Below are 23949 nucleotides of genomic sequence, written 5' to 3' on the forward strand. Positions count from 1 at the left end.
ACTCTTTTATTTACTGGTATTCATTGTATTATCATTCAGCGTCATATCCAACCTCAAATCATATCAGACTTATCATGGTTTAGATTTTCTTTAGAAGTGTATTGGAAGAACTGTTGGTTGAAAATTTCACCATCAGCTCAACTTGAAGAAAACAAATAATGACAGTAACTTTCAAGTAGAATAAGTAACAGACCTGAGATACATGCGAATGTAAGATGTCATTTTAGCCGGGTTCAAAATGCTTCCATTAATCGCTGTGCCAAATGAGTTTGAATTTGTATCATGTCTTGAAAGACGTTTTTTTTTCCCATCACAATCTGATACTTATCTGACGCAGATCTATATTTTTAATTAACTGATTGACTTATCACCTGCCTTTTGTTATAACAGTTAAAATTTAGGAACAAAATACGTATGCGCTGCTTTTTAGTTTAACTCCACCGCTCTCCACTTTCCTGAAACTTCACCAGTATTTCCACTTCGTACTTTATCTCTCCTAGATTATACGTGTTTTATTTCATAGTTTTTAAATTTTGGTGTATTTTCTTTTCTTCTTTTGTGCCTTGTTATGAAAAAACGTCAGTTTTGGTGGGAGTTGTAAAATGGCAACTCACACCTACTGTATTTGTTTTACAGAACAGGTTTATTTTAGACTAATTTGTCTGCACTACATTTCCAGATGAACCTGAGCTTAGTGACGTTAGTCGATAGACGCTAGCATGGGTCTGAAACAAACCAGTGTTTTACTATTATGTGCTTGCAAACCCCTTTTTTTTTGCTATTTAGCACAAGTAACATGACAAGGATGGTAGAACAATGATAACGGTTAACTCTTAAGCCCTATTTGCTTTTATAGACACAAATACTTGCATCATCATCACAATAGTCTTGGTTGCGCCATTTTGGGAGTCAATGTCTCCATGTGTTGTACGCAATGTGTTGTACGCAGTTCAGGCGACCAACGTTTACGCATTTTAAAGGGTCTGGATACTTTTTTGCAGGACACAAAACGCAATGTCCACAGATTTACATTAAACTTACACGGTTTGATGGTAGCAAGCTTACCTTAAAATATTACTTACTGAGGTGCTGAAGTTTTTGAGAAACAGGTAAAACAAGTCACAAACAAAATTTTAGTCTCAGTGAGATGAAACCTATTTTAGCATGTAAAACGTATTTTCGTGATATTGTGTTACTCATTTTTCAAAAACTACAGCACCTCAGTAAGTAATATTTTTAGGGAAGCCTTCGAAATATCATTATCTTCAAACTGTGTAAGTTTAATGTAAATCTGTGGACATTGTGTTATGTTTTAAAAAAAGTACCCCAATCCTTTAAAGTTGACTCCTACAATTGTGAGCAAGGAACAAGTAGCAATTTGTGACGTTGGTGCAAGGGGAAATACTCATGTACTGATCAAACACTGATTTATCATCAGTATTAAAAACCATGGATCTTCCGAATTCTTCATTTATAGGACAACGTTTTAGCCATGATGGAAGGATAATTTCTATAATGAGTTTAATAATATGAATATAATTTGTTATGTTATTATGGGTTAATTTTTGTACATTACTGGGAAGTCTGAAAGTAATCAGGGTTTTAATTTTGTTTGGTTTTGTTCTTGCCGGGTTTCCAAAAACGGAAACTTAAAAAAAATAAAGGTAATGAGGTTATAAAAATGCTATAATTTCTGAATTCGATGTAAAAAAAAAAATTGTAAAATACTTATACATCTTTGTTTCAGGACCACTGCCATGCTGTGTATGATTTAGCGATCAGTTTGATAAATTCTAAGTAATTTTTTGAAGAAGAAACAAACAAAATGATTAATGTAAACATAAGATGAACATAATTCTTTGTTGAAAAAAGTCTCCTTGTGTATATATTGGTTGGACACCTTCTGGAGTTATTACCCTTTGTATCATATCAACTTAGCGTCTGTGTACAGTAGGAACCATGGAAACGTATCTTGTACAGGGATTGTCTTTTCTTATTCAGTATTTCTGTGTTGTATGGGAGGCTTTTTCATCCGCGACCTAATTTTATAAAGACAGAAGGAAGTCACCTTTAGCAAAGGTTGGCGGAGAAACCAAGGCTGTGTAGTTTTTGTGACAATCTGGCTGAAGACCAGTTTCTGCTAAGCGTGATGTTTTTATGCTTTGCATCAATCTGCCCGTTTTATTTTTATAAGATTGGGTCGTGGTTGTGATGTTCAGTATAACAAGGCTATTGTAATTACCAATATTTTGAGTAAATAATTGCTCATTACAAAATGACATGTAGTACATACCATCTGGGCCCAATTTCATGGCTCTGCTTACCGTAACCACAGAATCGGCGCTTACGGAAGCACGGAATTCTGTGCTTACGGTAAGCGTATTACACGGGTTAGCGTCGAATTTTGGCTTCTGCGCGTGCGTACTTCACGTTACTAGGCATTCTACGCTTACAAGGCTAGCGCAGAAATTCGGCGCTTGCACGTAAGCGGGGAATCGCGATCGTAAGCGCAGAATTCGGCGGTAAGCAGAGCCATGAAATTGGGCCCTGATCTTTTCGTTGTTCAATATAGTGCTAAGTGCAAACCACTGAAACCACTGAAATGATTAGGGCCTAATTTCATAGAGCTGCTTAAGCACAAAACAACTTTGCTTATCAGAATAGGATTACCAGTCAAAACACTATGTTGCCTGTACAATCTGTGACTGGTATCCTGATCATTTTTGCTTAGCAGAAAATTCTTATTCAATACTGCAGCTCGATGATTTCGGACCGTTAAGCAGCAATGAGCAGGATACCAGTCACAAGTTACACATGTGACATGGAAGTTCCGTCGGTAACCTTATTCTTGAAAAGCATAGTTTGTTGCGCTTGGCTAGTTTTTTTGTGCTTATTGTGCAGCTTTTTGGAATTAGGCTCTTGTTTGGGTTGCAGGATTATGTCATTAAAGTGAAGACACATGTGGTTTGTGTTCATTTGCTCGATATTACTTGGGAATTACAAAAATGTGAATCAAGTGGTCGATCTTGTAACTGCAAAATGTGAGTACATACAGAAATGAATGTTGAACGACTTTTGATAGGTGGTTAAAATGAAATAAAGGGTTATCAATCATTACAAACTAGTAAGAACTGTGTTGAGTTTGGTCATTGTTTGTTTGTACACAAAATGATAATCAAGTTGAATTGTGTATTGTGGTTACACATTATACACTTTTGGACTGGCATTGAGGTCACTAGAGCCCCATAGGGACCGTGAGTGACCAGCCAGAAGAGGGACCTATTTCTCAAAGGCCGAGATTGGAAATATTTTTTGTAAAAATTTGCAAGGGGCAAGTCTAGCAATTTTATCCAATTAGTGGGCCAGAAATTGGCAAAAAGTCACAGCTTAAGGCCTATCCACTTATGATGCGGAAATCTAGCCGTAGCCGTAGCTTTATCAGACCATGGAGGTAGATCAGACTCGGCCTTAGCCGAGTGCTTACGGATCCGCAAACCGTGGTTTCGAAAAGGGCCACGTTCTAACTCCGTACACTACCGATAGAGGGCGGTAGTCACTGCACATGCGGTGAGATTTGTTTACCACATGTAGAACTTCGACAATTTGTATCAGAAGTCGGTATAAATTGTTGTGTAAATTCCTGATACTGCAGACCAGCAAGGTAAGTTTAAGATCTTATAATAGTACTTGAAAACAAAGAGAGTGTAACGATATTTTACAGCGTATTTATTGTCAATTGTGTATCGTCGTCAATCTGTCATCTGATTCTAAATGTGATATTGCATTTTTGCAATATTTATTAGTAGGCTACTCACTAGAATTAATAAAATATTGGGCGCTGCGACCGATAATGACAAATGTCGGGAAAACAGGAGTACAGCGCGGCGCCCCAGGGTCTTAATCAATGATCATGGAGGCTTACACTACCTCCGTGTACCGTTGTTAAAGCAAAGATTTCTTTTTTCCAAATAAATTAAAATTAGACATCAAATTAAACTTAATTAATAAAAGGTGACAGATCTCCTCAGCAGGAGAAATTCAATGGTGAAAGCGCAACTGTGTCCCTAGTAGTAGTACTAGAACTACTTCGGTTTCGTCCAGCTATAGCCGGACGAAACCGAAATAACTACGCTGGTTTCGTCCGGCTATAGCCGGACGAAACCGAAATGACTATTTCGGTTTTGTCCGGCTATTTCCGGACGAAACCGAAGTAGTTCTAGGAGTATGTCCCTAGGTGCTTTCGTTAATGTTTCAATTAATAACTATAGTATAGTATCTTTCTATGCAGTTCGTGAATTCAGAGCGGGTCGGTGCTTGCGTAAAGAGCCTTAGACAACAAGGCTAGGGAAACAAGGCAATGACGGGGGCATGGAGGCAATCGCCTTCATTGCCCCCTTGAATTGTAACATGCCCGCCTCCCCCAATCACAGTTTCCAGTATTACATTTTATGTAATCCCTGTATTTTTTATTTTACAGGCAAGAATGGCCAAGACGGCGCCTGCCGAGTCCGCTTGGACACCTCCTCTTAAGAAAGCTAAGTTGAGTAAAGGTCAGTTGTACAAACCACCGACTAACGAGGAACTGAATAGCTTAAAGGAAACAGAGAATCTCTACCAGTCCAATCTCTTCCGTTTGCAGGTAAGGATTCAAAGACACTGGACACTATTGGTAGTTGTCAAAGACCAGTCTTCTCACTTGGTGTGTCTCAACATATGCATAAAATACAAACCTGTAATAATTTGCCCTCAATTGGTCGTCGAAGTTGCGAGATAATAATGAAAGAAAAAACACCCTTGTCACACGAAGTTGTGTGCTTTCAGATGCTTGATTTCGAGACCTCAAAATCTAATTCTGAGGTCTCGAAATCAAATTCGTGGAAAATGACTTCTTTCTCAAAAAGTATGTTACTTCAGAGGGAGCTGTTTCTCATATTACTCGTTACCAAGTAAGGTTTTGTGCTAATAATTATTTTGAGTAATTGCCAATCGTGTCCACTGCCTTTAAGACTTGTCCCCTGTCCTTAGTTGCCGCAAGGATAAGGACAGGTGTTGGCTTAATATGTGTACACATATACGTCAAATTTTACTGGGAATCTCCAGAACCATGCATGCCATGTGAAATGATGCAAGGTTAAGGGTGGTTATGTATGTGGGCTCAACAGCAGATCTCTGGTGTAATTCACGAGCCTCGAAGTGAGTGACATCAGATGTACAGGCTAGTATTAGTAACCCAGATGGGATGAGTGTATTCTGGTAATATGAAGTTATTATCATTATGATATATATCTGGTAATGAAATCAAAGTATGCCTTACAAGTGAACTTAATCACTGTAGCTCGCAAGCCTTAGGAAACCTGTAAACAAGGGTGCTTGCTATGTGAAACAGAAACACTGTAGTTAACCCCCCTACTCTTCGAGGATACATGTAAGTGTTCCTGGTTCTTGTACTTGCGCTACTAATCCTAGTACACAGGACCTACGGTTAAATGTCCCACGCGAAGGACAAAGCATTTTGGGAAAGCATTTTGCTCAAGGACACAAGTGTGGTTTAGGGTCCAGTAAAACCACAGCGAGTGTTCCATTTCTTACATTGCAAACTGTTATGTTAATTTCTCAGATGGGAGAGCTGATTGGTGAGATCCAACTTAAGGAAAAGCGCAAGAAACTCATTACGAAGACGCTCCAGGAGCTCAATAACATTCTTACAAGTCTGCCGTCACAAGAAGTAGCTGAGGTAAGTACAGTGTTGGTGAAGAGTTGAGATCAACATTGCACCCTCTTTCCCAACGTAGTAGGTCTGTAGCCAGCCTCTTAGGTAAATAAGCCATCAGTGGCAAAATGAGGGATCGTCGCGCTGTTTTGTATGCAGCGACTGGCTGCATGAGGCAGATTGTGCGTCTGCTTAGTGCACATCTTTAAGACGTTTGCAAACCAAAAGTGTCTGTATAGGGCCTACGCATGCATGAATGTAATAAGCATATTTCATGGGAAGGGCCTATTCCTTGCATGATTGGTCAGTGAAGCACTTGTCTGTATAGAATTGCTTAATAATAACTGGGCCCATTTTCATAGAGCTGCTTAAGCAGACAATATTGCTTAAGAATGTTCTGCTTAGCAGAAATGAGCAGGTAAGCTTGGGCAATATCACGATATTATCGAATATCGCGATATTAATTTGGAAACGATTTCGATATCGGATGGATTTGGTTTTAATAGAAATATCGATATATCGCGAAATATCGCGATATCGATTAAATACCGCGATGTATTTGCTAGCTGAGACATCTTGCACCCCATAGGTTTGGAGTAAAACCAGAAGAATAGGTCATTAGAACACCTCTCTTATGCTATGACTGTCTCTTCTACAACTTTCACTTGATGACTGATGATGTCAAATTTAATTAATCGTGATTATATCGAATATGGTGATATATTGTCGGCGATATATCGTGAATAAAATAAATCGATATCGCCCAAGCTTATGAGCAGGATACCAGTAAGAAATTGTATGTGACATAGCAGTTTGGCTGGTAACCTTATTCTGGTAACCATAGTTATGTTGTGCTTAGCTACATTTTGTGCTCCTGATCAAAACCCAGGTTGCCAATAAAGATAGCTTCTATAAGAAACTATCCATATCCAAGGTTTGTAAAAAAAAACTCAGTCTTTCTAATCTATGTGATATAAACTTTTCCTTTCAAACAGATTTCAGATTTACGGAGTTGGCTCCCAAAAGACCTTCAAACGCCAATCACTTGGGAGAGAACACAGGTCAAGGGTCGTATGTCTTTCCAAAAGCCAGCGTCGGTGAAAGTAGTAGGAAGCTTCTTGTTAGACACGCTGACCCGACCTGACCTCAACATTGACCTAGCCTTGGAAATGCCACAGGTGAGTATAGCCTAGTAAATCCGGAATCTTGTTAGTATCAAAACATTCAGTACACAGCTGCTTTTCAGAACCAACACAACTTTTTTTTTTAATGTTCACCTGGTGTTACGCCAAATCTCTTTTAGTTAAATATCTTTTAGTATATTTATTACTACCACAAAGATTTTGACATGTTTGTTTCTTCTAATATATCCAAGTTTGTTTGTTTGTTTGTTTATAGTGTGAACATTATGTCGTTATTACCCTGGCTGTCACTTTCAACCAAGTTATGTATATTGATGGATGGGTTGTCATCAACCGCCATATTTGATGATAAACAATAGGAAAAAACATGTGTGTGCGCACTGCGCACAACCCTCAGCCAACGATATTCCCCTGTGCACGTTTCATCAACGATAGTGGTCAATGACGTCATGTGCAATTCATCTTTTGTAAAGCATCTTTTTGTCTTTCATACTTCTTAAGTATTATATATATATATTTTTTTCAACCGATCAGTCTTGTAGACAGCCCAAAGACTACCTGAATTTCCGGTACCACCACAAGAGGGCACTCTACTGTGCTTACCTAGCCAATCAGCTGAGAGGTCAAGCTTTGGTGGAAGAGGTCAGCTATTGCTGGAAGGATGGTGATCAGATGAGGCCGATAGTTTTACTGAAACTTGCCGGTAGGGATCTGTTTGTTGTTGTTGTTCTTCGTTTTGAATACTAAAAAAAAAAAAAATTATAAATTAAAATTGTCATTTTGTACAGTGCTTTGAAATCTTTGTAAAAGGCACTTTATAAATCTATGTATTGTTATTATTATAAATCCCAAACTATTTATCAACTTACCCAGTGAGTTTCCCTTGTGGTTTATTACTTGACAGAATTGTATTCGTTTACACTACTAGTAGACTAGGATTGGTGATCATAAAATATCTAAAAAGATCTAAGTAATATAAAAAGATCTTCCCACTCCGCATCCAGTTTTCACCAAATCATGTGGCCAACATGCCTTCCAATTCACTGCACCTGAACTGTGGAACCATCTTCCACACCACATTAAAAACTGCCCCACCCTGGGGCAAACTAAGTTGAAACTTAAGACTCAACCTAAGCGCGTACAGACATTATTTTATTATGTGCTTTATTAGAACTGTTTATTATTATCATTATTATTATTATTTATTCGGCATAAAAACACATACAAAAATTAGAGATATTAAAATTGCATCGGGGATAGTGAATATCATTATTATTATTTTTTACCCATATACCGATGTGTGTTAAAATAATATAAAATACAACATAAACAAAACATTTCCTAATTTTGTTTTTCCTGTTGTGATGTTTAAAGGGAAGAGCAGCGGAAACATCCGTGTGAAGCTTCACCCGTGCCTCCCAGACGATAGCTTCAAGATGTCTCGTTTATTTCCCACTAAGAGTAACATCCGCAAGCAATGGTACTCCGGGGATGAAGATACAGAAGGTGAGGCTGGAGGGAAAAAATGTGTCAATAACAGTATCCAAGGTTTAGCACAATGAGAGTATTTAAAGACACTGGGTAATTGTCACTTGGTGTATCTCAACACATTCATAAATAACAAACCTGGGAAAATTTGAACTCAATTGGTCGTCGAAGGTCCGAGAGAACAATGGAAGAAAAAACGCCTCTTGTCGCACAAGTTGTGTGCTTTCAAATGCCTTAAATTTGAGACCTCTTTGAGAAAGAATTACTTCTTCCTCAAAGACTACGTTACTTCAGAGGGAGCCGTTACACACTTTGTTTTATACCATTAACAGCTCTCCATTGCCCGTACCAAGGAAGTTTTTATGCTAACAATCATTTTAAGTAATTACCAATAGTGTCCAGTGCCTTTAAAGAAAATTATTGGATTGGCATTTAACTCATGTATAAATGTTTGAGAAGAAGCAGAAAGTCAAAAACTCTTTGAGGTTGAACTAGTACTCTCAGTGTGATTCAAACTGTTCCTAGATGTGAAAGGCAAAGAAAGGTACTGCTATGCCCCCCTCCCCCCCCCCCACCCCCGCTATACACTATAAGATGTCAAGTAGGGACTATGGGTTTTTTTCAAACGTTGTTTTCAAATGTTTTTTACCACAGAGACTTTCCCAGCCAACCCAGCGTACAACAACGCCATCTTGGCCGACATGTACATGGAGAAACATCTACACTGTCTGTACAATACTGCCCTGGACTTCCCCGGGTTCAAGGATGGCATACTACTCCTCAAGGTCTGGCTCCATCAGAGACAACTTGATAAGGTAACCTTGTTCCCACTACAGGTGCATATTGCAAAACCTCTACCCCCTAACCCCCGGCAGGAAAACACCACTTACTGAATTGAAAAAAATACTTTTTCTTGGCCTGCTTTTCAACAAAATTAGAAAGTGTTTGGCTTTCATCAAGTAATTTGTATTTAATGGGGTTTTTTTAATTTGTATTTAATGTTGTTGCGCTGGCGCTTTGATTGATTTTTTGAAATATTCTCACCTTTTCATTTGGTGGTTATTTGGTATTCAGGGTGGTGGAGCATTCAGTGGCTTCATTGCGTCAATGCTAGTTGCCTACCTGGTGTCTAAACGTACTGTCAACAAGCTCATGAGTGGCTACCAAGTATTTAGGAACACTGTACAATTCATAGGTGAGTAACAAACCCATTTTGTCTGATACTTCATGGAGGCACTTGCCTATACATGCCCCTGGACGTTGCCTTGGTGCCTCTTTCATTACCTTGGTGCCCCTGTTTATTGTCTTGGTGCCCCTTGTCATTGCCTTGGTGCCCCTGGTCATTGCCTTAATGCCCTGTTCACTGCCTCCGTGCCCTTGGCCAATGCCTTGGTGCCCCTGGTCATTGCCTTGATGCCCCTCGTCATTGGAGAGCTTAATGTACAGCACTATGAGTTCGGGGAAAAAAACAGTGGAATGGCTCCTAATTAATTTAACAAAATTTATTTATTATTTGTTCTGATATTGTTTATAGCCCACAGTGATTGGACAACAAAGGGGATCTCTCTGAATGCTGACCCAGCCACTGAAGAACTACCCAGTATTGCAGACTTCCATCAGTGTTTTGATGTCGTATTCTTGGACCCATCAGGCTCCCTCAATCTCTGTGCAAACATGAACAAGGCAACTTTCAAACAGGTAAAACAGATTCCCCAAACGATTCGCTTCAAAACGGGTAGCCTGATTATCTGACACCAGCAACCTGCCTTGAGCCTACGTCAGTATCCTTCCAAATGCACCTTTTGACCTCATACACACTCGTTTCACATAGAGATTTGCAGTCAAATCCTACTTGCATGTTTACATATATACAACAATACATGCAATACATGTACATGGTAATACAAACATAGTGCTTATCGCATGCAGACGGCCGAAAGTGCAGCTGACAAACATCCATTCGGACCAATCAAAACACTGATATAAAACGCTGTACATTTATCCAAAGACTAGGCCTATCCAATGAAATAATTTGTATAGATTTGTGATTACTAATACAAAATCTCCACTTACCCAGCAGCAACTGAAGACGCACCTGTTCACACTTGCTTTCCCTACCACTAGAGAATTCCCTGTTTTCCATCTTGATCGGCGCCTTTGAATGGTTTTATATTAGATTTAGTGTGTTATTGTTATTATTATTAGTTGTTATCTCGTATCTGTGTCTTCTAGGTACATCATGAAGCTAAGCTAGCTGAGCGCTACCTGAATACAAAGGCTATTAATAGCTTTGACTGTCTCTTCATGATGGAGGTGCCCTTTGTCAGGACATTTGATCATCTCTTCCAGTAAGTTATTATTGTTTACGTGTCGTGACCTACCGGTTTCGTTCACCTTACCTTTTAGCTCTGGTGTTCGCAGCATAGAGTTGGTTCACTACCCGGTCATGAGGGGGTTACTAACCCTGTTTCAGCCCCAGGAGTAGGTGGTTGTTCGATAGTCCAAATTGGTCAAGTGTAGCCCTCACCTTGAAGTGACTGTCTGGCCCTGTGATGTTAGGCGATCTCCCATAGAAAAAAATAGGTACTATTTTGTTACAAAGACACCAAAAGAACAATCTATAAATATTTAGTTGTTATGTACATTTACGACATCTAAACTGAATCTTCTTTTTGTTTTCTCTACATTTGGTTTTTGGCTAGTAAAGTGGTCAAGTTTGCTTTTCTGAGAGTCCTAGGCTTCACATTAACAATGTTTATCCTTCCAGCTTGAAGGATCTGAGCCAATTCAAGACGTCTTGCCGGTGTTTCAAGGAGTTGGATGATGCCTTGATGGATCGAGGAGATAACTACGTGACGACATGCTTACCGAAACTTCTCACCCTGCTGCAGCGAGGTCTTGGAAGCAGAGTGGATTTAGTGGCAGTCAAACTCCAGCCTGACCAACAGGTGAGAAGATAAATGTTAATAAATTGGCTTCATGCACGCAAATTATCAAGCTCGCATGCTTTCGCACATTTTTTCTCTCTCAAAAGGCCTATCATGGTGTTACCGCAAACCAAAACTGAATATCCATTGTTTAACATAACCTTTTGTTTGTTTACTAGTGGAGTACATCAAGCCCACCTCCAAAGCCTGAGGACTCGGGACCTTTGATCTTTGGTCTACTACTAAACATGGAGTATGCAAACAGTGTGCTGGAGAGAGGACCAGAGGCTAACACACCGGAGGTTGGTCCTAATGTCAAAGGCGTCAATGTAAACTAGGCCTTAGTTATACAGTCCTTCAATTTTCATCAAAAACACCATTCAACCAACCTAATAAAAAGCAGTTAATGTTAATAAATGCAGTTGATGAATGATATAAAATGTTTATATATGCTTAGTATTTGTTCTAAGATTCTATTTTATAATAATTATTTGTTTCTGGTAATGAAAACGAGCAATCAAATGGTTTACTTGTGCTGTTTTTGTTGTTTACTTTTAAGGCGGAGGAGTTTCAGAAGTTTTGGGGGAAGCTTTCTGAGTTGCGTCGATTCCAGGATGGGTCAATCTGTGAGGCAGTCGTATGGCCAGGTCAAACAATGGCTGAGAAACGTTTAATCTGTTGTCATGTCATCAAACATCTATTCAGCACGTAAGACTACTTCCCTTTTTTTTCTGGTTTGAGTCATACTGGTCATTTCAGTTGTACATACAGTGTAAACTAAGTCGTTCCAGTTTACTCCCGATTACCCCAGTTTACACCGATTTACTCCAATTTGACTCCATTTACTCCAAATTACTCCAGTTTACTCTGTTTTAGCCCCAGTTTACACCAGTTTACTTTATTTACTCCAGATTACTCCAGTTTACACGAGTTTACTCCGGTTTACTCCGAGTTTACTCGATACTCCAGTTTACTCCTATTTCCTCTAGATTACTCAAGAATACTTCAGTTGATAATTGTGTACTCTGAATTTCCCCCATTTTATTCAAAATTACTGCATTTTACTCAAATGATTTACTCAAAATACACTAGATTACTTCAAATTGCCCTAAATTACTCAAGGTTACTGATTCACAAGTATTGACAAATTCTCCTAAACCAAGAGTAGTGTGAGCTAAAAAGGTGTGATTTTTTTTTTTTTTTTTACTTGGCTAGTCTTCTGAAGTTGTTTTAAAGTTCTGGTCGTATTCTACCCTCTAGTCACGCCGGCATATCACCAGATACTTTAATCTACATTGGCGGACAGTTGAACCCTATCCTTCAACAATCTGCATCAAGCAAACCCCACGCCACAACCCAGAGCACGCCCAAGGACAGACAGGATCCCCACCCAGGGGTTGGTAGCACTGGTGAGGAGGATAACGTAGCATTGATACAGAGCTATAATGACTTCACCAAGGACCTTAGGAGTCTAAAGGACTTCCCCTTAGTGATGACATCAATTCAAGGGATTTCCCCTGCACTCAGATACACAGAGGTTAGTGTTGAACCCTTTTCATACTGCAGAACAATTGGTACTAAACCCTGGAAATTCCTGGAGGACACATGTGGTAATTCCTTTGGGGGAAAATGGACACGGGTTTTCCCATCTTGTACCATTTCCAATCAGTTCTTTGTTTTTTCCCGTGGGGAAAGTCACCTCCCTGGAGATTCCTTTGGTTCGGCCTGTCAATCAAACTGTGCCGGTTCCCCCATTTGACCAATCACAGCAATGATTGTGGTCGGACAAACTCGGTCATGCGTGCGCGTATTATTTGGCACGCGCGGCAGAATCGTGCAGAATGTCAATTGGAGTGCTCGTACACGTGTCTTGCTCACGTGCGCGGTGGGCGGAGCTTAATGGAAAGCGGAACGGTCCATTGTATATTATGGCCAAGGCAATGGCTATGGCCAGCCATAGCTGTATTCACCAATTTGGGTCAAATTTATCTCACTTGGAACTTCACTGAGAATCTCTCTGGGAATTTATCGTGGAAATTTTCTTGGAATAACACTGGGAATAGCAGAAGAAATATATCTGGGAATTCACTGTGATTCTCCCTTAATTTTTTGTTTGGAATTTCAGTTATGATCTCCCTGGGAATTTCACTGGGATTAACACTGGGAATAACAGTGGGAATTTCTCTGGGAATTTGTATAATTGTTAATGAGCATTAAAACTGGTTAAACCTTCCCTGCTTTCGTGTATAAATGTATGACCAACTCTCTATTTAGCCTTTCTCTTTATTGGACATTTCACACCTAGGTGTTTCCAGCTGGTCCAGTTAATGTGAAGAGGACTTCCCCTCTTACTAGAGTCAATGGTTACGTACAGGTGCCAGTCTTCAATCAGCCATGCCCTGAGTGGGTCCCTGCCATTAAAGGTTAGTACACTGCATGTCCCACAAAAAAAGGTTATGTTAATTTTTTTCAAGTCTTACCAATTTTATCAGGGATGTGATTTCTCCGATTTCAAATGGAATTCCATTTTTTCAATCCATACAAAAAGCTGACTGCTTAGCAGATTTAAGATATATGCTAAGCAGATTTGAGAATTGAGATATCTGCTTAGCAGATTTGAGATATCTGCTTAGCAGATTTGAGATATCGGCTTAGCAGATTTGAGAAATCTGCTCTGAGATATCTGCTTGGCAGATATTCTTTTAGAAATCTGTCTAGCAGATTTCAAAGAAATTGAGAATTCTGTCGACCAGCTTTTAATTTTGTCGTTTCTTGTCTCAATCTTACAGTAATCTGTCATCTGGAAGGAAGTGGAAAGTGGCCAGACGGTCTTGAGGCCATACAGAGGATCAAAGCAGCGTTTCACATCAGGCTAGCTGAGATGCTTCATAAACAACATGGACTAGTCACCTCGGCCACACCAAAATACCTGGATGCTCTGAAGGTGAAAATCATTCTAAATTTCATTTATTTATTCTGGTTGTCGAGCAAAGGACTCTCAGAAAAGCGAAATTAATCAACATACTAGCCAAGAACCCATTGTAGAGAAGACAAAGAAGGATGTTTCAATTTTAGATGTGGGAGGCAAATCCCAGAGAATTATTGCAGGGGACAACCCATCCATCAGGCATGGACTGAAAACCCGGTCCACATAGTGCCCCGGTGGATGATTTGAACCATGGTCCGAGAGGTGGGAGGCAAGGAAAGATACACTATGCCAATCCGACTGCCCAAGTTAATAAAGAAACTGAGACAGTAGCGCATAACTTGTCTAGTACTACTCACTGCATGGACAGGATGGTGAACTACCGTCCATGAAGATTTAGAGGACCCAATTTACTAGAGCTGTTTAGGCACAAAAAGTAGCTACGCACAACAATAATTTTGCTTACCAGAATAAGGTTATTAGCCAAACTACCATAATATGGTGTTTACAATTTGTCACAGATCCTGCTCTTTTTTTTTTTTGCCCAATTTCATAAAGCTGTTTTAAGCAGAATATACTGCTTATCAAATTTCTTAGCTAGCAAAAAGTGATTGGGGCACTAATTGCAACTTTAAGAATTTTGGCTGGTTTCTTGCTTCTGCTAAGCAAGATTTTACTGTTCTTAGCAAGGTTTTGTGCTTACAGGATTTATGAAATTGGGCCCAATTCTGAATGATCTGACCCTATGGATGTTATCTTGTCTTTGTGACCCAGGGCGGTTACGTCTTCCGAGTAGAGGTTGCTCACAGACGAGAAGTCGGTTTACTGAAGGAGACCATTGCCCCTGATGGAATGAAGATACTACGTGATAACCCGCAATCTGTCGAACTGGAGAAACGAACTGTAATGCTACCAAGACTCACAAGTACACTGCACGGGTGAGATAAACAATAATACTGAGTTCTTATACCGAGTGAGTAAAACCTCAATCAATGGAGTGGAGCTATATATTTTAAGACAAGGAAATAATGGTTTCCATTTCTAAATAGGTCATGGATTTACTTTTACAATTGTGAAAGAATGGGGATGATTGATAAGGGGTTTCCTGCAAGGTATGCGAAGCTCTGTTTTTGACCTTGTAGCAATTTCGTAGAGCTGCTAAGCAAAAAAGAGCAGGATACCAGTAAAAAATGTACGTGTGACATGGTAGTTTAGCTGGTAACCTTATTCTGGTAAGCATAAATTTGATATGCTTAGTTACTTTTTGTGCTTGAGGAGCTCCATGAAATTTGGCCCTGACGTTTTTAGCTCTGAACTTGAAAATGATTGTATTTCAGAATTCATCAGCAGCACCCAGCCTTTAGTGGAGCCGTCCGTCTAGCCAAGCGTTGGGTCTGTGCTCATCTCCTTTCCAACCATGTCCCTGAAGAGTGCATTGACCTCTTAGTGGCTTATCTATTCATCCAGCCGGCTCCATACACTGTACCTTGGTGAGTAAAATGTCAGTCATTTCAATCATTGAGGTTCATAGCGCTGCTTTAGCCAAGCAGCAACAAAACGATGCTTAAACCACTTACTACATCTCTTTGGAACTCCCTGCGTGGTGCATGTTTCCCTCCATCCTAGATTGTTTTAAGAGGAATATCAATTACTACCGCCAGCTCCCTGAGTTCTTCCCACTTTAAAAAAATGTTTTCTTGTTGCAGCCCCATACCAAGAGTGGCTATCATTAAAAAAAAAACAATTTAAAAAGCTGATTAATCAACTCAACTATTTTCATCATCAGCCTGCATGTCCGTTCACACTTTGGGCTGTCTCTGGTACTTTAAAACAAAAATCTTCCATTTCTGTGGTAGATACAAATTTCTTGCATTGACTTACATGTATACATTTTTGAGAAAAACTTTTAAACTGACAGATAATAATATTGATTTTTGGGGTTGAACAAAGAATTGACTAGAGTGGGATTCGAACCAACGACCTCCGGATTAACGTGCCGGCGCTCTACCAACTGAGCTATCTAGCCCTATATTGGCGGTGTCCCTATTTTGTCAATATCTATTGACATAGATATTGACAAAATAGGGACACCGCCAATATAGGGCTATTTGTCAATATCTATTGACATAGATATTGACAAAATAGGGACACCGCCAATATAGGGCTAGATAGATATTGACAAAATAGGGACACCGCCAATATAGGGCTAGTCGTTGGTTCGAATCCCACTCTAGTCAATTCTTTGTTCAACCCCAAAAATCATTTACAAATTTACCCAGTCAGTTTCCCTTGTGGTTTATATAGATAATAATATTGACGTCTTATATAGCACTGGTAATCACAAAAAAAGCTCATGGCGCTTGCTTCAATAGAAAAGTTCCCTCTTGGTTTTCCTCCAGCGGTGCAAAGATCACGATGTTTGCATTGCATGTTGTATGTTACCATCTGCAAAAACACTAGATGAATTATTGCATGTCTTTTTCTTTCAGTTCACCCTCGGTTGGATTAGTAAGATTTCTTCATCTCTTGGTCCGTCAAGATTGGAAAGAATCTCCGCTAATTATCAATCTCAATGGTGAGATGAAAGGTAAGCAATTAAAGTCTGATAAGACTTAAAGCCACTGGACACTGTTGGTAGTTACTCAAAATAATTGTTGGGGAAAAAAACTTTCTTGGTAACGAGCAAAGGAGAGCTGTTGATAGTATAAAACATTTTGAGAAATGGCTCCCTTTGAAGTAACAGTTTTTTTTTAAAGGTAATTTCTCACTCAAATAAAAAAAAGCTTTTTAAACCTTGTTGGATTCTCAAAGTTCATGTGAAGACAGTTTGTTTCTTAAAGTGCATTAAGAAAATCTCAGAAGTTCATTGCCACTTTAAAAACCTATTGTTCCAAAAGGTTCTGACTATGAAGAAATCCGACAGCATTTCATTGAGCACAGAAGTGAACTTCCCGATGTCTTCCTTTCCACACCGACCGATAGGCTCAACTCTGTATGGACACAGAAACAACCCACAGCTCAGGTAAGAATTGTTATTTTTATTTATTTATTTTTCTTTTATTGAGTCAAACTACCAGAGGACATATGGTGCTGATTGACAACTACATGAACCACAGTGGATGATATTAAATGGTCAGACAGCAAGATGGTTTAAATGATCGCATACTTGATCAGTTACAACTCTGAGCACCCCACTGCAAACAGCTCTCAGCCCCCATGGCAAACAACTCTTGGCCCCAAATGACTGACGGCTCTTAGCCCCGATGGCAGTTGAATCTCAACCCCCCCCCCCACCCCATGGCAAATGGGGGCAGATCGGTTGGTGTAGTGGTGTCTTGCCTTGCCTTCCACCTCTGGGACGGATCCCACCGGGGGCACTATGTGAATTGGGTTTTCGGTTCCTACATGACTGTGCGGGTTTCCCCTGGGAAAAATTTCTGGGTTTCCTCCCACATCTTCTTCATTGTCTTCTCTCTTCATTGTCTTCATTGTTCTCGTTTGGCTCTAACTTGAGCATTGAGAATAAATCAAAAGCGGCAAACGACTCTCATGCCCTGGCAAATGACTCTGTTTTTTTTTAATGTTTTTTTTTTATGCAAGTCGCCAGACACACAGGGTCTGAAGGCCACTTTAAGGTGTGTGCTACAAACTGTTTTTCCAGGGGCAGTTGCCACCTACTCCTCGGCTGAAACAGGGTTACCCCCTTTACAATGCATGCGGACGTAGTATCATCATACTGCTTTGCCCCAGTAAAACCTTTTTTTTATACCATTGTTGTTGTTTTTTTACATTTCAGATCTTACAGAGGTTACTTGTTTTAGCCAAAGAGTCTCTGAAACTTCTTATGTCTCAGATGATGGTGACGGATGCAACAGTGGACTTTAAGGTAAGACCATAAACCATGACAATGCAGCTACAGTACATGTAGCTCTGCTTCAAGCAAGAATAATAGCTCATTCTTATATTGTGCATGTCATAACAGAAATAAATGTCAATGCGCTTCACAAAAAAGCAAAGAGCAGCAAATTAGGATATTAACAGGCAAACAAAAAGATAAAACTTATCAATCGACAATAGAAAACAAATGGGATTTGAGCCGTGTCATCTTAAGACCTGACAATACACACGAACAGGTATAAACCTGTTCATGTGTGTTCTGTTGTCATTTAGCCTTCGAGAAAGACTCTGCTCGAGTGGAAACACAGACCTTTTTTTGTGCATGTACACCATTCTTATATTTGGTAAACAGTTTACAACAGCTAATTCTGTTTCCACACTTAAATGTTTTTCTCATTAATTTAGCAAATCTTCCGGCCACCTGTTGACCTCTACGACGTCGTTATTCATCTCCGGCCCAAACTGGTTCCCAGACGAGGGGAGAGCATTGATGGGATGAAAACACAAGGTCAGAGGTCAGCGACTGAGAAGAAGGTCACCCAAGAGGTCAAGCAGCTTCCTGTTATAGATTTTGATCCTGTTACGTTGTACCTTCAGGAATTGGAGGTAAGCATTTTTATGACTGATTTGTTTTTAATGATAATAATGAAATTAACCGCATTTACAACGCACCTTTTCCAAAGGGTACATAGCGCAGTTTTACTGCAAGGTGAGTGGGACAAAGTTGTTGAACTATGAGACCTAATCCTTAGCACTATGTAATGATGCTACGGCACTTTCAGTAGCCACATCCAGGAACACCGGGGCAAACCCCCTCATCTTTGCGATAAGTGCACTGGGTTCTTTTACGTGCGTTATCTTTTCGTGGAGTATGCTAGTTGTAGACAAACGCACCAGACTCAAGCTCTGGTGTTTCTGATTAGCAATGTGTGGGTTCGCGTCTTGGTCTTGACACCCTGGTCTTGACACTTGTGTTCTTAAGCAAGGCACTTAACCATTATTGCTGCATCCTTCAGATATGTTGTTATTTAGCCATTGAGAAAAAAACTCTGCATGGGTCAAAACGTCGGACAATTTTCCAATTAACTCTCTTTGTGATTAGATTGCTTACGGTGACACAGCTTTGTTTTTCTACGATCACCATGGCGGCGATTACATCACTGTTTTATGGAATCCTACAGCCTTCAAACCTCAAGCTTTTAAGGTAAATCCACACATTCTCAATATATCCTTAAAGACACTGGACACCTTTGGTAATTGTCAAAGACCAGCCTTCTCACTTGGTGTACCTCAAGAAATTAACAAACCTGTGAAAATTTGAACTAAATTGGTTATCGAAGTTGGGAGAGAGTAATGGAAGAAAAAACACCCTTGCCGCACAAGTTGTGTGCTTTCAGATGCTTTGAATTGAGACCTCAGCTGAGTTTAGGAATTCAATTCAAACATTTAAGTGAGAAATTACTTCTTTCTCAAGAACTAAATTACTTCAGAGGGAGCCGCTTCTCACAATGTTTTATACTTTTAACAGCTCTCCATTGCTCGTTACCAAGTAAGTTTTTATGCTAACAATTATTTTGAGTAATTACCAATAGTGTCCAGTGCCTTTAATAATTCATTTAACTTTTTCTGATTGTGAAGCCTCATCGAAAAGTGAGCTTAATCACTGTACTAGCCAAGACAAAAAAGGAAGTTTCAGTTTTAGATGTGGGAGGAAAACCCCAGAGAAACATTCAGGGGAAAAACCCACGCAGTCAGGCAGGGACTGTAAACCCAATCCACATAGTGCCCCCTGGTGTGATTCGAATAAGGGTCCTAGAGGTGGATGGTGAGGAAATACGGCAACCGAACTAACCTGATATAGTGTCATTGCAACCAGGTATTATGTTGCTTTCATGTAAAGACGTTGTTGGAACCTTGAAACAAGATTTTGTTTCAAACTACAGGATTTGAAATGTGTCTGCGCCAGGCACAACTCTCACTTTTAACTCAGTGAGGGTGCTATTTGAGCTTTTTAATGTTGTATGCAAGGAGTCTATTGACTCAAGAGGTTTTGTTTCTTTGTGACCTCAGGTTCTTCAGGCGAAAGCTAAGATGCCCCAGCAAGGGGCTGCATCAGGAACCAAGGAGCCCCTGATGGTCCCTAATGTAGAAGCCATCATTGAAGACTTTCAGACTCTAGGGCAGGGCCTGGTTCAATCCGTGGAAGTACGCACCGAGAAATGGGTCATATGAAGAAGAGATGGTGTACCAATAGATGGATTGCACAAAGCGTCATCGACCGCCATATTTGATGATAAACAATGGGAAAGGTACACATGCTGCGCACAACTCTAAGCCGACGGTAGCCTTTCACGCTTGCACTTTTCATCTAAGATGGTAGTCAATGACGACATGTGCAATCCATCTACATGTATACACTGCAACTGTTTCAAGTCTTGTTCCCTCACACTCTGCTCTGAAAGGAATTCTGGAGGATTAACTAGAAGTGCTACCCTTCAACCCCCCCCCCCCCCCCCCACCCAACACACACACTCACAAGTGTGTAAACACCTGCAATCGTGACCCTCCTTAGTTCAACTCATTTTGGCAGCAACTGTGGACCATTCCTTTGTGATACATATACATGTATAGGTCCCTGGTTTGAATGTGGATAAAAACCCATACCAAACTCCCAGGCATGCCCACCCTTTAACCATTTTTTTTTAACCTTAAAAGTTTCAGAAAATGTTTTTTGTTTTTAAGTGGAATTGAGTTCACTTGACCCAAGGGAAATGGGATCGTTCTGGGATTTCACAAGCCGGGGAAAAACCGGCTTGGTGTACTAGTGACTGAATTCTGCGAGTGGTTTCATATAACACTTCAGTCCAAAATATGAAGAAAGAAAAATTATTAATAAATAATAATTTGAGAATAAAAAATGTCAGGGTTATAGCTGAACTTTTATAGTTGCGCAGTTCAACTATGAGGGATTCAACAACTAAAGGGCGTTTAGTTGCACTAGATTCAGTTTTTGAGTTGCTGTTAACGTCATGAGAGGGCCCTGTTAATCAACAATTGCTTAAAGACACTGGACACCTTTGGTAACTGTCGAAGACCAGTCTTCTCACTTTGTGTTTTTCAACATATGCACAAAATAACAAACCTGTGAAAATTTGAGCTCAATTGGTCGTCAAAGTTTTGAGTTAATAATATGAAAGAAAAAAACACCCTTGTCCCACAAATGTGTGCTTTCAGCTGAGGTCTCTTATTAAAAACAAAAATGTTAGTTAGAAATTACTTCTTTCTCAAAAACTATGATACTTCAGAGGGAGACGTTTCTCACAATGTTTTATACTATCAAAAGCTCTCCAAATGCTCATTCCCAAGTCAGTTTTTATGCTAATAATTATGACTGTACATTGCCTTCAATGCCTGTCTAAAACACACTGGTGCAAGTTTCATGTAGCAGCCTCAATATTGAACCTAACGTGACTGCTTTAGCCAATCAGGATAAAGCAACAGGAAGAATGGTCGAAACAAAAAACATAATAAACATTGCTTATAAATACGTATGTACTTTTACCTAACTTTGTTTTATTATTTTATTTAAAATCAGCATCTTTTGAGTTAAAATCAGAAGCTTGATCTGTTTTTTTTAGTCAAGCTTACACTAAAAATTCATTTTGCCGACACAAAATATATACAGTATGTAATATGTACACTTTATGGTTGTGTACTTTAGATAAAAATATTAATTATTAAAATCTCAACCAACACCATTTTGTGTTTCACTTTTCCATTGAGATCAAACTTGCTGTTGAACCACACCATCCTCCAGAAATTTTATTTTGCAAGTGTTGTTGAACCAGCATCATTGTTACGGTCTTGCGTTGTGAATTAAATGTCCGTTGTGCCATCTAAGAGAAACGCCAAAATGAATTTTATTGTAGCTGTCCTATTGATCTTTAAAGTGGAAATAGTTTGCACACCGTCCTCCTTCCAAATTTTCCATGTCGATCTTTGGTTACCATGCTCTAAAAAAAAATGCTCCGGACCCTCTCTGGTAATCGGCCCACTGAATAATACGCGCTTCCATCCTCCCGCCTCTGAAACAGACTCCTTCAATCTTGCCACCGTCCGTGTCGCACCAACCTTTCAATGGAGTGTACATGCCTAAGCGGGACAGAAGCCAAGGAGAACATCGTGCTGCTATTGTTATCGAAATAGACACTTCCCAACTGGAGCTTGCTGAAGTTTCCCGGGAACTGCGACTTGGTGGCGTTGTTCAACTCGCACCGATTCTCGCTGCCCAAGTAGTAATTGATGGAAACACAGCGAGGATCTAGCATGCAGTCCCTCACGCATGAAGCAGTAGACAGTGTTCTACGGATTTGGTAGGCGAAACCACGCAACATTCCACCTGTGGCCCCGTAGAAAGCATTCTTCTGCAGACGGTTGCACGACTCGGGGCTCTTAGCGTGGATGAAAGAAGCTTCCTCTATGTTCTGAGCAGTTCCTATGCAGTAAGAAACTGTTAGAGTTGCAAAAAACGTACAGAAGATTTTCCCGAACATCTTTGCGACTACCGCTGTCTCCACACCCAAACCACCCGACAGACGGGTTTCAAACTGTCTGAGCTACCCAAATTGGGAAGGTGACACGCGTGGATCTTTTAGCAAACCTTCAGCATAAGAATACAGAGTATTCTACCCAATCAGTGAAAGGAATGACAGATTAGATTTATTTAAATCGTTCTATCCTAAGTAGTAGTTCTACGCAAATAGAACTTAACAATTGTCCATTGTACTAAAGTGATAACGGTTTTGATCGAGAAAAAAAATATATCAGATGTTTACATCGACTATTTGGTTATTTATATTGTAAGCTCATCAAATTTACTGTAAGATACCGAGTTTGAGTTAATGTCCCGAACAATAAAGAGATCAACTTAATATTTTTTTGACACAGCGCCAACAGAATGTTTTCAGGTAGTATGGGGGGGGGGCAACAAGGTTTATTGAATGACGCGCTTGGTGCCATTTACTGCAAGTGTCACACATTTTATGGGTAGATGATGAATCTTTCATTTTCTTAACAAAATAGATTAGATTATTTCAAATAATCTAAAACAGTTACCATGGCAGAATCAGAACAATACAATACTCCAGCCAATCAGTAAAGTTGTTACGCTCTTGAAGATTATAGATTATACAAATCGAAATCGTCCTTTCCAAAAAAAATATAAGTGGTAGCACTTTACGCAGAAAGAACTTAACAATGACCCATTGTACCGTCCACCAAGGACATTATTAAGGCCTTTGTTCAAAAATATTGTTCTCTAATATTTTGATTTAGTTTTTTTTTATTAAGTGCATCAAATTTACTGAGATAGATCCCGAACAACAAAGAAACAACAACTTCATGTTTTTTACAAAACACCAACAGGTGACTTTTTTAAAGTTGAATGGCGTACTTTGTGTCATGTCAATAGGAAAATACTGAGTTTATTTTGGTCGATGATGGATCTCAAGTATTGCATTTTCAAACATGAGAGATAAATACGTGTTTCAGCATTAGAAACACACAAAACTCCAGCCAATCAGTGAAGTTATTGCTCAAGAAGACTATAGTTTATTCAAATCGTACTTCCCAAAAATGTAGCAGATATGCAAAAAGAACCTAATAATGGTTCATTGTCAGTCTGTCCATTCATGGAGTGGTCCATACTACCCCAAATTATAGCGGCCTTTATAGATCATTTTCACCGGAGTTTTAAATAGTTTATACTTTTTTTTTTTAAGTTGAGCGCATCCAATTTACTGCCAGAATTAAAAGAGATACAAACTACATCAATTTTGTTACAATACCCACACACTGAAA

The 23949-nt window shown here is 39.5% G+C and overlaps 1 protein-coding gene across 1 annotated transcript; it reads left to right on the forward strand.

The window, feature by feature from the left end:
* The first annotated feature begins 3511 nt into the window (after positions 1 to 3511).
* On the forward strand, positions 3512 to 21214 carry LOC117295975 (nucleolar protein 6-like). Its single transcript, XM_033778802.1, has 24 exons — positions 3512 to 3661; positions 4478 to 4639; positions 5618 to 5734; positions 6706 to 6888; positions 7387 to 7555; positions 8227 to 8358; positions 8995 to 9155; positions 9415 to 9535; positions 9875 to 10038; positions 10573 to 10688; positions 11108 to 11288; positions 11447 to 11569; positions 11827 to 11975; positions 12528 to 12804; positions 13573 to 13690; positions 14057 to 14211; positions 14968 to 15131; positions 15531 to 15683; positions 16683 to 16780; positions 17091 to 17215; positions 17990 to 18079; positions 18496 to 18696; positions 19193 to 19294; positions 20161 to 21214. The coding sequence occupies exons 2-24, from the start codon at positions 4484 to 4486 to the stop codon at positions 20320 to 20322; spliced, it is 3417 nt and encodes a 1138-aa protein (XP_033634693.1). The 5' UTR covers positions 3512 to 3661; positions 4478 to 4483; the 3' UTR covers positions 20323 to 21214.
* Positions 21215 to 23949: the final 2735 nt, after the last annotated feature.

Source organism: Asterias rubens, chromosome 10 (assembly GCF_902459465.1).
Source record: "Asterias rubens chromosome 10, eAstRub1.3, whole genome shotgun sequence".
NCBI classification, from domain to species: Eukaryota; Metazoa; Echinodermata; class Asteroidea; order Forcipulatida; family Asteriidae; genus Asterias; species Asterias rubens.